The sequence below is a fragment of the Strix uralensis genome, chromosome 6 (genome assembly GCF_047716275.1).
Source record: "Strix uralensis isolate ZFMK-TIS-50842 chromosome 6, bStrUra1, whole genome shotgun sequence".
NCBI lineage: Eukaryota > Metazoa > Chordata > Aves > Strigiformes > Strigidae > Strix > Strix uralensis.
The window spans coordinates 3,898,331-3,912,250 of NC_133977.1; the positions used below are offsets into that span (position 1 = coordinate 3,898,331).

The following is a 13,920-nucleotide window of genomic DNA, read 5'->3' on the forward strand; positions in this document are numbered from 1 at the left end:
AGACACTGTCTGTGTCTGGGCGATACCTCTAGTAAAACTGGCAGACATCTGTCTGCAGAATTTATTAGACTATCCCCAATTTACTGTGGATCAGGAATAAGAGTGTGTCTCTCCAGCACATCATCATCAACACTCGAGCAGGCAAACAGCTCTCTGACCCTGGTTCATAGCCTGTTGCCAGCTCCCAGGGCCCGGTGGGATTTAGCACACTGTACCAAAAACCACCCTCAGCTAAGCTTCCAGGACAGCTCACCACACGCGTAAGCTGCTGTGGAGGACGCTGCACAGACCAGTTGCCTGCTGTTCTCCTACTAACTCAGAAGCTACAGACTTATTTGAGGCCAAGAGGATCCATGTGTGTTATGGAAAGAGCATAGCTATCACTGAGCTTTCTAATGTACGTGACCACAGTCCCTTGTTCCTTCAGCTCGGAGGCTTTTATACAGTAGAATAAAACCACCAGTACTAACACCGTTAAGAGGTACAACTGAACCAGCACTAATCTCAGCATAGCAGCTGGGGCAAACAAGGACAGAGCATGCAGGACCTTTTCTCATCTCCTCCTCCTCCTTCCTTACTGATGGCCAGCATTTCTTTCCTTTTTTGTAGAACAGATTTTTTTTTAAATTCACAGTTGCCAGGAGATTGCCCTGATTAAGCCTTTCACCCATTCTGCAACTGTCATCTGCTTGTTTGATAACTCCAGCCTAAACAAAGATCAGTAGTAACTTCTACTTAAAACTACTCTTACAGGCTCCCGCCAACTTTGTTCCACACCTGATACATCAGCCTATTAGTTTCATACAACTAGGCAGTAAAAGGCACCCTCGCCGTACACACATCTTTAGCAGGCAGCTCTGCACTCCCCATCAAACTCATTCCTGCAGATCTATACATGACCTAAAAACCACTATCAATATCAGAAGTCCATCTTCACTCAGGCTCTCAACATTGTAGATGCTGCTGCAGCAGATAGAGCTGGAGCAAGTTCTACAAACTTTTGTAATTGAATGGTCTAAATTTGGCTTAAAGAGTAGCTTAAAAGAGAACATCCCCAACAGGTCTTTCACACTAGCTACTACGTTTTCCTCTCACTTTCAGTGAAGTGATCTGCTTCTACCGTCAGTTCCCATTTCGGTCCAGAAACCGTTCTAACCAGACTGACAGCCGCTCCTACAACTCTTTTGGGAGAGCCACGTGATACAACTTTCACACACAATCACATCACAATGTAGCACTCACCCTTGTCAGAAGGATGCCGGCAGTGACCCGCTTTTAACATTTGTCAGTTTGGGACTCAACTCATCCAATACTTAGTCTGCGCTGCTTTGCCATAGCAATTACAATGTCAATACTAATTTTCTATAGCTTACATTCTTTTCTTCCCCTGCGGAATTAGGTAAAACTGAAACACATGACTGCTCTAAGGATACAGTAAAATTTCTTACGGCACCTCACACTATACCAGGCATTGTAGTTGAAGGGTACTTGTATTACACTGCTATTTTCCCCTCAGGTCTACACCTGTAGGTTAGTGAAAATCTCAGATTATGTATATTTAGTAATTTGGCTTTGTAGCTTAGCCTGGTTAAAGAGCTTACTCCTCCTGGGTGATATCTTCCCCCCTCAGAACTGGAGTTAACTGAGGATTTCCAAACTGGAAGTCTAAAGCAAGCTCTTTGCAAGAGTTATCACATCAGGGTTTAACGTGTATTAAAACTCCCTGCTCTTAGAACAATGCAAGGAGGGAAAATTGTGAATATAACGTTCCTACAGTCTAGCTGATGTACTTCCCAGTGCACCAAGGCAGCAGCACTTGCAGTGAAACCTTGCTCTAGTATACAGTTACATGGCAGAATCTATCCTAATTAAAAAAACCCCACATGTAATGCTAGAGTTAGGCAATATCATTTAGGAAAATATACCAGCATCAGTCTCAAGTCATTCTGAAATAAGACCAGGAAATGTGAGTATCCTTTGACTAGCGTGAATCCTAATAGTGACAGCTTACACATCAACAGTACTATATTCGGTATTGATCATTTCTAGCAGAAACATCAACATAAACAACATATTCCTTGCCACTGGATCAAGCTGCACAGCTCACCCATTAAAACACTCAACTATTACCAGAGGGAGTAAACCTGAGTTTAAGCTCATAGTAACTGCAAATGTCAGCACCCACGGATTTTTCAATATAATCTTATCTATACTACAGAAAAAATGAAGAGCAAGAAAGAGCTGTCCCCGATTTTACTACAGTTTAATTATTGTCTCACAAACTACCTCATTTACCCAGAACTGCCACAAAGTAAAAGTCTGGGGGCTTTCTTCCCCACCAGTGGCGAGCCAGCTAGTAACAGCCTACAGTAGCCTTCCTAGAACAGACTGTATCGTACTACAAAAATGAGTATTGTTTTTTTATTCACTACTTCATACTCAGCTTCCAGCGACTCCAGGCCTACGAAATATCCCTTCACATTGCTTTAAGGTTTTAAAAGTGTATTGCCTCTGATCTATACCATTAAAGACCACCGGAACACTGATGTTACTTCTAGGACTTTCTTTCCTGTCACAGGCAGTTACGACGTTGCTCAAAAAATACCTTCCGATCAAATCACATCTGGTATTCTCCTCCTATATATTTCGTGACACTCATGTGACAACTTTTTATCATGATGCTTTAATTAATGACACAGTTCCCAATGATGGATTCATTTTTCAGCAGAGCAAGGAGGCTTTTTGCATTTTACATTATTCAATGAATATAAGTCTCCTAGGGGCAAAGAGCTGTTGGAGATGGTGTGTGCCAATATATACCCTACAGTGTAAGTCCCGAGGTAAGTCACAAGCAATTTTAAAAATACTTCTAGAAATCATTTTATATGCAATTTACTATTGTTTACTGGCAACACATCTGCAAACTCCAAATCCCCAAATATTTAAATATAAGTTCTTTTCACCTTTAACAAGTAATTTATCTCGAACAGACACCCTCCGAGTTGAATCAGAAGCTGGATTGGATGCACGAGGTCCTCTGACACCATCATCCCGCTTCAACTTGCTTGCCAGAGTTAGCATTACTGCTGTATTCAGTCTAGAATACAAATATTAGAACAAAGTCAATTACCAAAACTAAAGCACTGGAGGGAGAAGTATAAAGCCAAATTAGTTAGTTCCTTATTCAACAACTATCATCACATTCTTAGCAGTCAAACAAAGAATATGATATATACGGTTAACATGGCTGATTAAAGATGAGGACGGCCTAGAGTACTTGAAGAATGAGTTTGGTTTCAGATGTGAATACTGAGAGAGTTACAGTACATTAGGCCATGAGGAAGTTCAGTTTTGCTGGAGAAAGGTCAGACTTTCATCACTGTTTACAATCCAATTTCACTGCACCACCTCCTGCAGTATACCACTGCTTGACATCGCTCCTTTGGAAGAGTTGCTGTGAAAATATCCCCCTGTCAGATCCCTGGCTGGACAACCTGCTACGACAGTTCTCATCCATACTTCACATGACAATTTTATGAGCTACTTTCTGGCTGGCCAGGGGAAAAAAAAAAAAAAGAAAACAGAAAAAAAAAGGGGAGGGGTTACTGGAACAATTCTCTAACACTAGGAAATGAGCTTCCAGTCAGCTACCAGGACACAGGAAAGGAAACAGATTTAAACTGCAAATCGTGCAATTATCTATGCAGCTACACAACAGTAACTCTTCACAGGGCAAAGCAACAGGGGAGAAAGTTACATACAGAGATTTGATAACTGAAATGAAGAGATTTTTTGCTGTGTCAGTCCTCCACGACAGAAGATAACTGCACTGATAAACAAATTACAATAAAAGGTGGATAGAATGCCAAAGTCATAAAACCAAAACATTCAGTCTGTCATGGCTTAATATATTTTGACATTACTCCTAGCTGAAGGCAGCTCATTCTTGTTAACAGTTTGGCCAAAACCAACATAATGCTGACAGGATCCATACCCTTTAGGCCCCAGCATCACTAAAATGGCAGGAGAGATGTTTATCCTTCAGTCATATGAGTTAATTCAGGAAAATAAAGGGAAAAAAACTTGTAAAAAGTCAGCATGTAGTCTTTACATGAAGTAGTTTGCATAGAAGACCAGACAGGTATGATGCAGCAGATACAAAGACTTGAAACAGATGCTCAGGTAAAATCAGCTCTCAGAGTATAAAATGGAGAATCAGCTGAGATACTCATAAGGCAGATGATAAAGTCCAATAAACCACTGAGATGAAGACAATCACACTACAAAATGACAAGACGTGATACAAAATTTATCTCTGTTAGCTTCAGCAGTATGTGTCTCAGTATTTCCTTCCCTCTTCTAAGCAAGCCCTGAAGTGAAGTTTAACAGGTCCACTGCAACAGCATCTTGCTTGTTCATTTTATTTGTTCTTGCCCCAGAGAAAACAGGAGATAGAGCCTCTGGCCTGCCGATCTACACACTACATCTGTAAAAGACAGCCCTCTTGCTTTCCCAAGGTTGTGAGAGAGCTGACAAATTTATACCAAACACCAAGCCAACACCAAAATACCAGTGAAGAGGCAAGAAGGAGAAATGAAACAACTGACGTGACATTTAGATGTTGAGAACATAACAGATAAGTGAGTAACCAAGTTTAAAAAAAAGGAAAACATGTATTTCACAATAGTACCTAACAGTATGAAACGCTGGCAAGATCTACAAAAAGGTCAGGTTCTCTGAAGTTGACAAGTATGTGTGTTAGCTTCAAGACGTGTATTTTAAAAAAAATAAAATTCAGGGCAAATGTAAATCCCACTTGCTCAACTGAAATATACAGTAGTTTTTTTCCTCTTATTACTGCAGAGAAATAAGCAGACAAAACAGTCCTTTTTTCTTGAATTAGAGAAAGACAACAGCTGGTTTAAAAAAAAAAAAAATTAGAAAAAAGGGGAGGGGGATTAGGGGAGTCAGAGTAGTAGTGACACAGGGTCCTAAAAAAAAAAAAAAAAGAAAGACTGTAAACTACAGGTAACCCCCCCCCCCCAAATAAAGGCAAACAACCCCAAATCCTTTTAGGTGCCAAGTCCAAATGAAATCAACTTCAATGGGAATTAAACGCCTAAATACCCTTATCGATCCGTTTCCTCACTGCTTGTCCTAGAAGACTAGGAAACCAAGAAGTGTGACCAGTGTGGAAAATAGATGATTCGCTCCAGCTACACCCCTAATTTCATCGAAGGAGCACAGCAAGGAAGCACCCAAAACTTGCTAACCGCACGGGGAAAGTAAGGCTTTACCACTGCACGGCACGGGGGAGGGAGCGGTGCTGGTCTTAGTGACAGGGGAGGGTAAGAGAGCCCTGGGATTTCTCCAGCTCCCTTGGGAGCGGAGGGCCGCCCTGCCCCGCACCGCCGGTGTCTGCTCCCCGCGCCGCTACCGGGAAGCCCCTCTGCAGGGGGGATCGCCGGGCCCTGCGGTGAGGCCACGACCCTGCTGGGCCTGGGGAGTGGTCCCGGGGGCCCAGCGGGGTCTCCCCCACCCGGCGTCGCCGGCGGCCCGAGGCCTGGCGGGCCGGGGCCACCCCGGGAGATGTGGGGGCACCAGGTGGGGGAGGGAAGGGGCCGGGCCTGAGGCGGGGCGGGAGGAGGCAGGCCTGAGCTGCGGGGGCTAGCCCCGACCCGGGGCGAAGGGGGGCGGCCCACACTTACCTGAGCGCGGCGTCAGGGCACGGCTCCCGCGGCCAACACCATCCCCGAGGCTGGCCCGGGGCAGGGGGCGGCGGCGCGGCTCCTCCCTGCCCCCGCCCTCCCTCCGCGGCGGCGCCGGAAGTGGGCGGGGCCGCCGCCAGGCGCGCGCCCTCCACCACCCGCGGCCGCGGCAGCGCGCGGGGATCTCGCGAGAGTTGAGGCGGAGCCGGGGCTGCGCCCGGCGGGTTCTCGCGAGAGCGGGCGGTGGCAGCGGGGCGCGCGCGGGCAGGTCGCTGCCGCCAGGGCGGCGCCATCTTGGGGCGCAGTGGTTGGAGGGCACGGGCGGCCCGGCGCTGTCGGCGGGAGCGAGGGCTGGGCCCTGGCCCGGGCCCTGGCCCGGTGCCTCCTGGGCGCGGGGTCTCGCAGAGCCTGAGGAAAATCAGACCCTTGCCAGCGGGAAGGGCCCAGACCCAGCCCAGAGTATGGCCTTCCCTCAGCACCGACGACATCTTCTGCCGTCCCCAGTGCGGGTTGATTCAGCTGCAGTATTAACCACACAGAGTCACAGGGCAGTGGGATAAATAGCAACACCACAAGAGGGGAAAAAACAACAGTTGTCAGGGTGATCTCAGAAGGGGAGCTTAAACACCAGGCTTGCTGTAGCCTTTGCATTAGGGCCTGCTTAAATTAATTCACTTACTCTGTACATTCCAGCACCAGATTAGCAGAAGCAATAGTCAATTGGATGAAATGAGTGTAAAAAGCTGATTGTAACAGTGCATTTGATAATGGAGAGTAAATTACTGGGATGTTGTGACTAGTGTAACCAGTTGAATCTTTACAAACTCTTTCACAAGTGGGTGTAGACCTGTAGAACTTAGATTCGTGCGTAAACTTAACAAACGGCCATTCAGTAGCTTCCAATAAACAAGGGAACCAAAACAAAGCAATTAGAGCAGCATCCAGGATAGAAGGTTCGATAAGGCAAAGCTAGAGACCAGACACAAGGAAAGTTTTGCAGACAACTACTGAAATACTCACTGTGTCTTAACATTCACTGGAATGATACCGCTTCCCCTTCACCAAAAAGAAACCCCTGGAATTTAGCTTAGTCAAATCTAGTTAATCCAGTGCAGAACTGCCACTTGAGGCCTTAAATTGTCTTAACCCTTTCACAAGCTTAATGCAAAAGACGAGCACCCGGTTGGATTGGCTGAAAAGCGTTTGCCTTTTCCACAGCTCTTTTCAGTAACAGCCTGTCCACTGCAAATTGCTCATGCTTCAGTTTTCAGCTGGAGAAAACTGTAACTGAAAGATGGAGAAAGAATGTGTTTAGAAAAACCTGCTCTCCACTCTCTGGTTTCAGCAGCATAGAAGGCAAGAGGGGAATTATGGAAAAAAAAAATCGCACATGTGTATATGTGCTGATGATGGCTGGAAACAGTGAACGTGGCAGTCGTTTTCCTACACTGGCTTCATGGCTATGCTGCACAGACACACGAGCTGGGATGTTTAAAAAGTGCCAACTTTAAGAGAAAAATAATCTCAAAAACTATCCAAAACACTAAATCCTAGCGTTTTTTTCTGATTACAGATTAATCCAAGTGCATATTGATCCCATCGGCTTAGCTGTAGAGATGCAGGGGACAGGCAGGACCCTGGCTGGGCACCTCACACCAGAGGGTACGTCTGTTCAGACCTCACCGCCTGCCTCCATCCACCCTGGCTGTGGGTCTCTTCTTTGCCAGGCAGATGGGAACTGTGTTTGTGAGCAACTCAGGTGCCAAGTGTCTTAGAAAAACCTCTGTGTAATTCTGCTTTCATAGTCCCATGCCGGTGCACCTAGAAACCAAGAGAGTGGCCTGAGGATAGCTGTGCTTTCAACAGCAATAAGCTGAAGCTGTTTCACGCTCTGCAGTGGACTATGGACCCTACAACACCATTTCTTGACCCCATCATAAAGCCTGCTGGGGCTTATGCGGGGGCAAACAAAGGTTGCAAAGTCAAGCTCAACACTGGTATTTCCCGTCTCGTTTGCCTTGTAATAGCAAAGTCCTGGAAATGCAAGTTTGAATATTCAAGACACCCATGGATCTCCTGCTTCTGCTGATACTTTTTCCTCTCCTAAAGGGCACTACCCACTACCAAGGTCCAAAATTCAATGAGTCACAACAGTGTTATTATTAGTTAGGCTTAAAATGCCCTACCTTAACAACAGCTAAGCTGCTCTTTAGAAAAGACAAGAAATATGCTTCTATTTTACCTTCAGGTATTACCCGCTGTCCCTTTTTTCTACGGTACGGCGGTTCAGTGAATATCTGGTCACTGTGACCTGTGCTGGGATTAATAAAATGTTTTTATGAGCCAATTCATAAAGGTGCCGTCAACAAACTGCTGCCTCCTCTGAAGACTAATTAAAGTCAAGCCAATACTTTCCAGCACAGGCTGTAACACTATCAAGCATCCTTGCACCCTCTGCCAGTTCCTCTTAGTAGTGATGAGCGAAATTCAGCATCCAATGTTCAGTGACCTTTTGGAACTACTTAACAATTTCCATTTACAACAGCATGAAGAAAAGTCTTTGAAAATCAGGTTAATCTAAACCCATGGCCTGGTTATTCTTTTTTTTTCAGACAGTGTTGTTGTAAGTCTAGACAGAGAGACGGCAGTGCTGTTTACTGGAAGAAGAGTCTCCTGTTTTTACTGTGATGCCATACAGCATCTAGTCTGGGAAAAACTAAGTGAATGTGGTATATATACAAAAAATGTGTATCATAAGGGATACGTGGTGCGCACACACACTTCCCTCTGCCACGTTTTCTCAACTCATGTTTATCCATTCTTCTGTGTTTGACAAGATGTTTTTCTCGTTCTCTCACCTCCTGTTATCACTTAGACTTGAGGAGCGTAGTATAAGCTGCTCCTGAACCTGATCTCTCAGTCACCCAAGAGTGAGGAGACCAGGATCTTGAGACATACCGTTCGCTTACAGAGAACCTTGATTTTCACAAGTACCAGCCAATCTGGGGCAAATTCAGTCAAACTGCTCCAGTAAAAGCTTTCTAGGTGGATACCCCAAATCAGGCACTGCACTGCGTGTTTCAGGCATCAAAACAAGTTATTTCCAAAGGTGCTGTTGAAGAGGTGAGAGTCTCAAAGGTTCAGCCGCTAAGGAAATAACCACTGGCAAGAGTTGTTTCTAAAGTAATTTCATAATGTTATGTCAATACCTCTGTATCAGTTAGTACTTAAAAACACTAATGACTGGTTGAAAATTGTTAATAGTTAAAACCCACTTTCAGCTGATGCTCACATGATGGAGTATTTTGTTTTCCTGTCACCGTGTCTGAGACCTGGCAAGTATTTCATGTTTCACATAGCAAGAATTTGAGCAGTTGCAGACATCACCTGGTGCGGCAAACAAAACCAAGATTTCTTCTCTGTTGGATCTCAGGCAATTACCCAACCATTTTCCATTACCCAACTGTGACTGTTTTTAAAGCTAGAGAAGATGAAGTGAGCATCTTGCATTTAAACTATGCTACCATTTGAAGACTATTTATGTCTTCTTGTGTCCCTTTTGGTCTTTTTCTCATGCTTTTATTTAACACATACATCTCTCTTCTGGGGATAAAGCAGAGGAAGTCTGCTTTTTGTTAAAGTATCAGCTCCTGCCTTAATGAGCAGTTGTGGAAGTTCTCATATTGTCGGGAACAAAGAGAACCAGCCATTATCCTAACTCCCTCACGGCTTTTCTAAACACAGCTTTTCTATGCACTTACTTTAAAAATGCTAGCTCTCTATCCAGACACATTCCGTCTGCTGAAAAATAAAGTAGAAGTCCCTGCTGCTCACGTTTTGGTCCCAGAGTTTGCCATCTCTGAAGAGATGCTAGTTCTGCATTTGTACTCAAGCGCTCAGCAAGCTGGGACTGCTGGGATCACACATTTTGCCTATAGTAAAGCAAGAGTGTAGACCGTAATGGAGAAGGCCACATAGTTTTAGGCCTTAAAACAAGAGCAGGTTAAGGATGTATCTGTTTTTTAAAATTCTTTTTAGGTAAGGGATCTGATTTTAACTACAAAGATAAAAACAACTTGGTATTGCACAATTTGCAGTGTTTGAACAGTGAAGGAAGCCAGTGGGCAAGGAGGACAATTCTCCGGTGTGGCAAAAAACGTGTCTTTGCTCTAATACTCTAATAGTCTTTGCTTTCCACCACCTTGCTTGCTTCTTTGGGTTTAACCCATGTTGGCTTTTCCCCCTCCCTCTCTTAAACAAGAGCATTCCACTTTTAGACAGAAATCATTAGAGCCTGACCTGTCACACCAGACCTGGAACTGCCTTCGGAATATCAGAAGGAAGAGGATGTTGGGCGACAGTATCTGCGGCAATGGCACTTGCAGTATTACAGCTGCTAGTTCACATCCACCTAGCCAAGAAGAGGTAAATATCACTGATGTGAGGCACCTGAGATCGTTGCCACGTGTAACGCTCCAGCTCGCGTCTGCTGCAAGCCATTTGGAAGAAGAGCAGATCGCTGTAATTTCACTGTGGTCATGATGGCAATACCCGAGCATTTTTCCACACGCTGCTTTATTAAAGTCATATGAAAAAAGGGATCTCAAGAGTTCTTGCAGTAACTGGCTTCCTATTAGTCAATAATTGGGCATCACTGTGGACAGTTTGTAAGCAGAGGACTGAAGGAGAAACCTGCCAAGAGAAAAACAAAACAGCTCCGTGGGCTCTGTCTCACGATGATTACCAAGTGGCTGAGATTTGATGTATGCTTTATAAAAACAATCACGCAACCCTCTGTATAAAATCAGTGTACATGTTTGGCTGCTGATACCTATCAGCAGAGACTGCATTGACCTGGATTTAACTGCTGCTTCCCCTGGGCACTGCTAAAACCAGAGAACAAAACACCAGAGCAAGGTTCAAAATCAGATTAGAAAGCAAGGTTTCACCTGGAGGTCTCGGAAAAAAAAAAAAAAAAAAACAAAGCCAAAAGCACCACACTGATTTTATTTGGTTTTTGAAGGTTTGGGTTTCTTGCCTAGACCAGTTCTAATCTTGACTTTTTTTTTCTTGGGCAGAGTAATCTTCTCTTTCCATCTCCTAAAGCATAGTCTGCCTGCAGGACTTCATCATGTCCATGGTGGTCACAGCCCCCAGTGACAACCTGGACTTTGGAGCTGGAGTTAAACTATGGAGGAACCATGAGAGAGTGTTACATTTTCAGCTTTTGGCTTGCTTGATGATTAACCCAGAACCCTTTTTCCTCCTTTAAAAAGAGATTCTGGTTTGATTTTAGCAGAGCGTGCCTGCACCTAACACCGCCAGAGCCTGGGCACATGCTCCTCTGTGAGGCAAACCTTAAGGTTTTTAGTCCATCCCCTAATCTGTTACTCATAAACATCCTACCAGCTCAGATCTACGCACTGACATGGCATGACACGTTGCCTACAGCCACGAGTCAGTTGGGATGATCAAAACAGGTGAGTGACACCACAGTCTGTTGAGATAAAGGTAACCAAGGCAAGTTTTAGGCAGCATTTTGCAGGGCTGGAAAGCCAAGCAGTTCGAGACTAGAACTACATACGTGGTAGCACTGCTGCGCAAACAGGGTGCTTGGGATTAACCCTGATTCTTTCTTGCACCTACAAAGCTACAGTAAAACAGTCAGCCATCTGGCAAGCCCCAGCTTGTCAGCTTTTAGGGAGAGAAGCAGCCTTTAGAAATTTAAGGAGCAATGGACAGCACAGGGGCTGAGAGCTCCTTCACTCCGATGCATCGTGGACCTCTCTTTTGCTATGTGAAATGATTCCATGTGGAAACAGCACCTGAAGCAGCAGCAAGAAAGCACAGTCATGGTCCTCCACCCCAACCCAAGCACATCCTCCCAGACAAGAGACTATGGGGCAGACTAGGAACCAGGAATGACTTGGAGAAATATTTATGAAGCGTATCTGAACTTTTCTCCGTGATCTTTTTTCATTCCAGCATTTAGGGATGGGACCGTTATCTTGGGCCTGTGAAGGCTGATGCCTTTTCTCAGAGCTTTCCCATAAACCAGCTGGAATTCCCTTATTACTTTGACGACTCACAGTCATACTCTAGCAGATGCAAGAGGCCGTTTCTTAAAACCCGAGTCTTGAAATGCCTGCACCAAAGTTATTTCAATTACTACATTTTCCCAATGTACCTTCTCCCATTTCTGCCAGGTTTGGCATAAATCGCAGCCTTCCATTTTGTAAATCTACGGGATTTTTTCCTTCTCAAAGGCTGTTACATTTATCTGTCAAATCTATGAGTGCTGGGCCCAAAGATTTCAGGCTTTTATTTAAAGCAGCTGGAGACAGGGGTTTGTGCCGTGGAAGGAGTGATCATGCACAGAGAATCGCAGTCTTGGGGCAGTAAGTCTTCCTTTCTAAGGAGAACATAGAAATCAGATTTCTTTAATCAAAAAGAAAACAAGGAATACCCTGGGACAGGGACATTATCCCTGGGGCCAGAAATCTGTCCCAGCCCCATCTGCAAGCATTTCTGTGGGAGCAGGAGTGCAGGGGGAGAGTCAGGGAACGTGGGTTGCTGGGGGAAGTTCTCCAGAGACAGAGGAAATGGTTCAATTGTGGCTACAGACATGATAGCCAAAATGAGACAGATGTGCAGAGGAAGCACATCATTACTAATTCAGGCACCAGTCTGGAGTCCCCGGAACCTTCAGCAGCTAGCTTTTGGCCTGTTCCTCTAGTCCAAAGTGCTGGTTTTTGCATGAAAATGAGTAACCCATCAGCCACTTGTACATGTGCAGCTGAAGTAATTTGTAGTTCAAAGTGAGGGTTATTTTTCAAATAACCTTTTTTGTCAAAGCAAAAAAGATCTCACTGAACACTGTCTCCCCAGAAGGTGACGCGGGAACATAACAAAATGATTCCCAGTATGATTGCTGATAGGAATTATTATTTTGAATTATGAACAGCACTGAACAGAAGGAGAAACTACAACATCAAGAGCACCAGTATCTAGTGTATTAGAAAACAGTATGTTCCTGTAACACCAGCAGCAGCTTATTTTCCTATTCCTCAGAGTGCCAAGCATGCCCGAAAAATGCTCCTGCTAACAGGTGAGAGCACATTTATTCCTTACGTATTATCAGCCTGGATTCTGGTTGGAGGGTTTCAAGCAGAAGCTGTTTATGACCCAGAAGCGTATAACATGATCCATCAGTAAAACTCAGCTGTCGGCTTTCTTGATTTGCCTGCAGAAATGTCACCTGCAACATGTTAGGCAACACTCCCCACGAAACCGCAGAATTTTTGCCTCTCGGGACCAGTGTAAAGAAGGCTGAACTAAAAACCTCCCAATCTCCACTGCCTTTTCTGTAATTTAGTAGGCATTTACCCTGCTTATTCGATAGAAGTACAGAACTGTGTATATACATGAAATAAAAACAACCCTACCAAAATAAAACTCCATTGCATAAACAGTTCTTGGAGAAAAGAGCAGCAATGGGGTAGTTTGTTACTGCCTTACCTTAGCCAGACATCTGCCAAATCCCAAAGGACCTTATCCTATTTTATTTACATCCTGCAGGATTCCGGGATTTTAAATCCCACAGCATTTTCCTTTCAAAACAGAAACTCTTCCCTATTCAAAACCAAGTTTGGGTAGTTTAAATTTGCATATATGAGCAGACACCCTAGTGAGTGCGAAGCTGCTGCTGCTTCAAGCCAGGGCTGCCTGGCACAAAGCTCCCTCGGCCACCCAGGGGGAAGTGGGCCAGGAGCTGGCCCAGGCAAGGAGGGCTGAGATTTAATGCAAACAAGACCTCGACATCTCTGCCCATCAGTCACCAGAGGGGAGCCACAATCACCACTGCCACGAGGTGTTTTGTGCTTTTCAACCCCAGAGCTGTCCTCTCAGGACTGCCTTTGCTTTCTCCCTCCAACAGTTCAGTCTCTTCCATGACACCAGTATTTTCCCCATGATGCTACAAATCACCATCAAGCTGCTGGCTCAGAGTGACCTTCCCAAGAGTTGCATCCTTGCCCTCATCCTCCTTTTCCAACTGCTTGGTCTACCTTGATGCTTTCCCGATCATTTTCCAATAGAACTTCGCACAGAAAGCTCCTCTCCACCGCAGGTTAAACGTGCCTCTGCCTACCCACCCCTTTGGTTTCTTTCCGCTAAATTTTGCCCTTGAGGCTGGAGATCGGAGTCCGTGTGG

The 13,920-nt window shown here is 45.0% G+C and overlaps 1 protein-coding gene across 10 annotated transcripts in view; it reads right to left on the bottom strand.

Annotated features, from left to right (window-relative positions):
• UBE2F (ubiquitin conjugating enzyme E2 F (putative)) overlaps nucleotides 1–5,833 on the bottom strand; it is an 88,247-nt gene extending 82,414 nt beyond the window's left edge. For 8 of the 10 annotated variants that reach the window (XR_012629408.1, XM_074872558.1, XM_074872560.1 and 5 more), the window contains exons 1-2: nucleotides 5,709–5,833; nucleotides 2,964–3,097 (exon numbers count right to left, since the gene is read on the bottom strand). Coding sequence is in view for 9 of the 10 variants with exons in the window: in XM_074872558.1 (XP_074728659.1) it covers nucleotides 2,964–3,081 (118 nt within the window). In the remaining variant the exon portion in view is untranslated. Of the gene's footprint in view, nucleotides 1–2,963; nucleotides 3,098–4,690; nucleotides 5,224–5,708 lie in introns of those variants that run through there. The other 2 variants (XM_074872562.1, XM_074872554.1) reach the window with 2 other exon arrangements.
• Nucleotides 5,834–13,920: the final 8,087 nt, after the last annotated feature.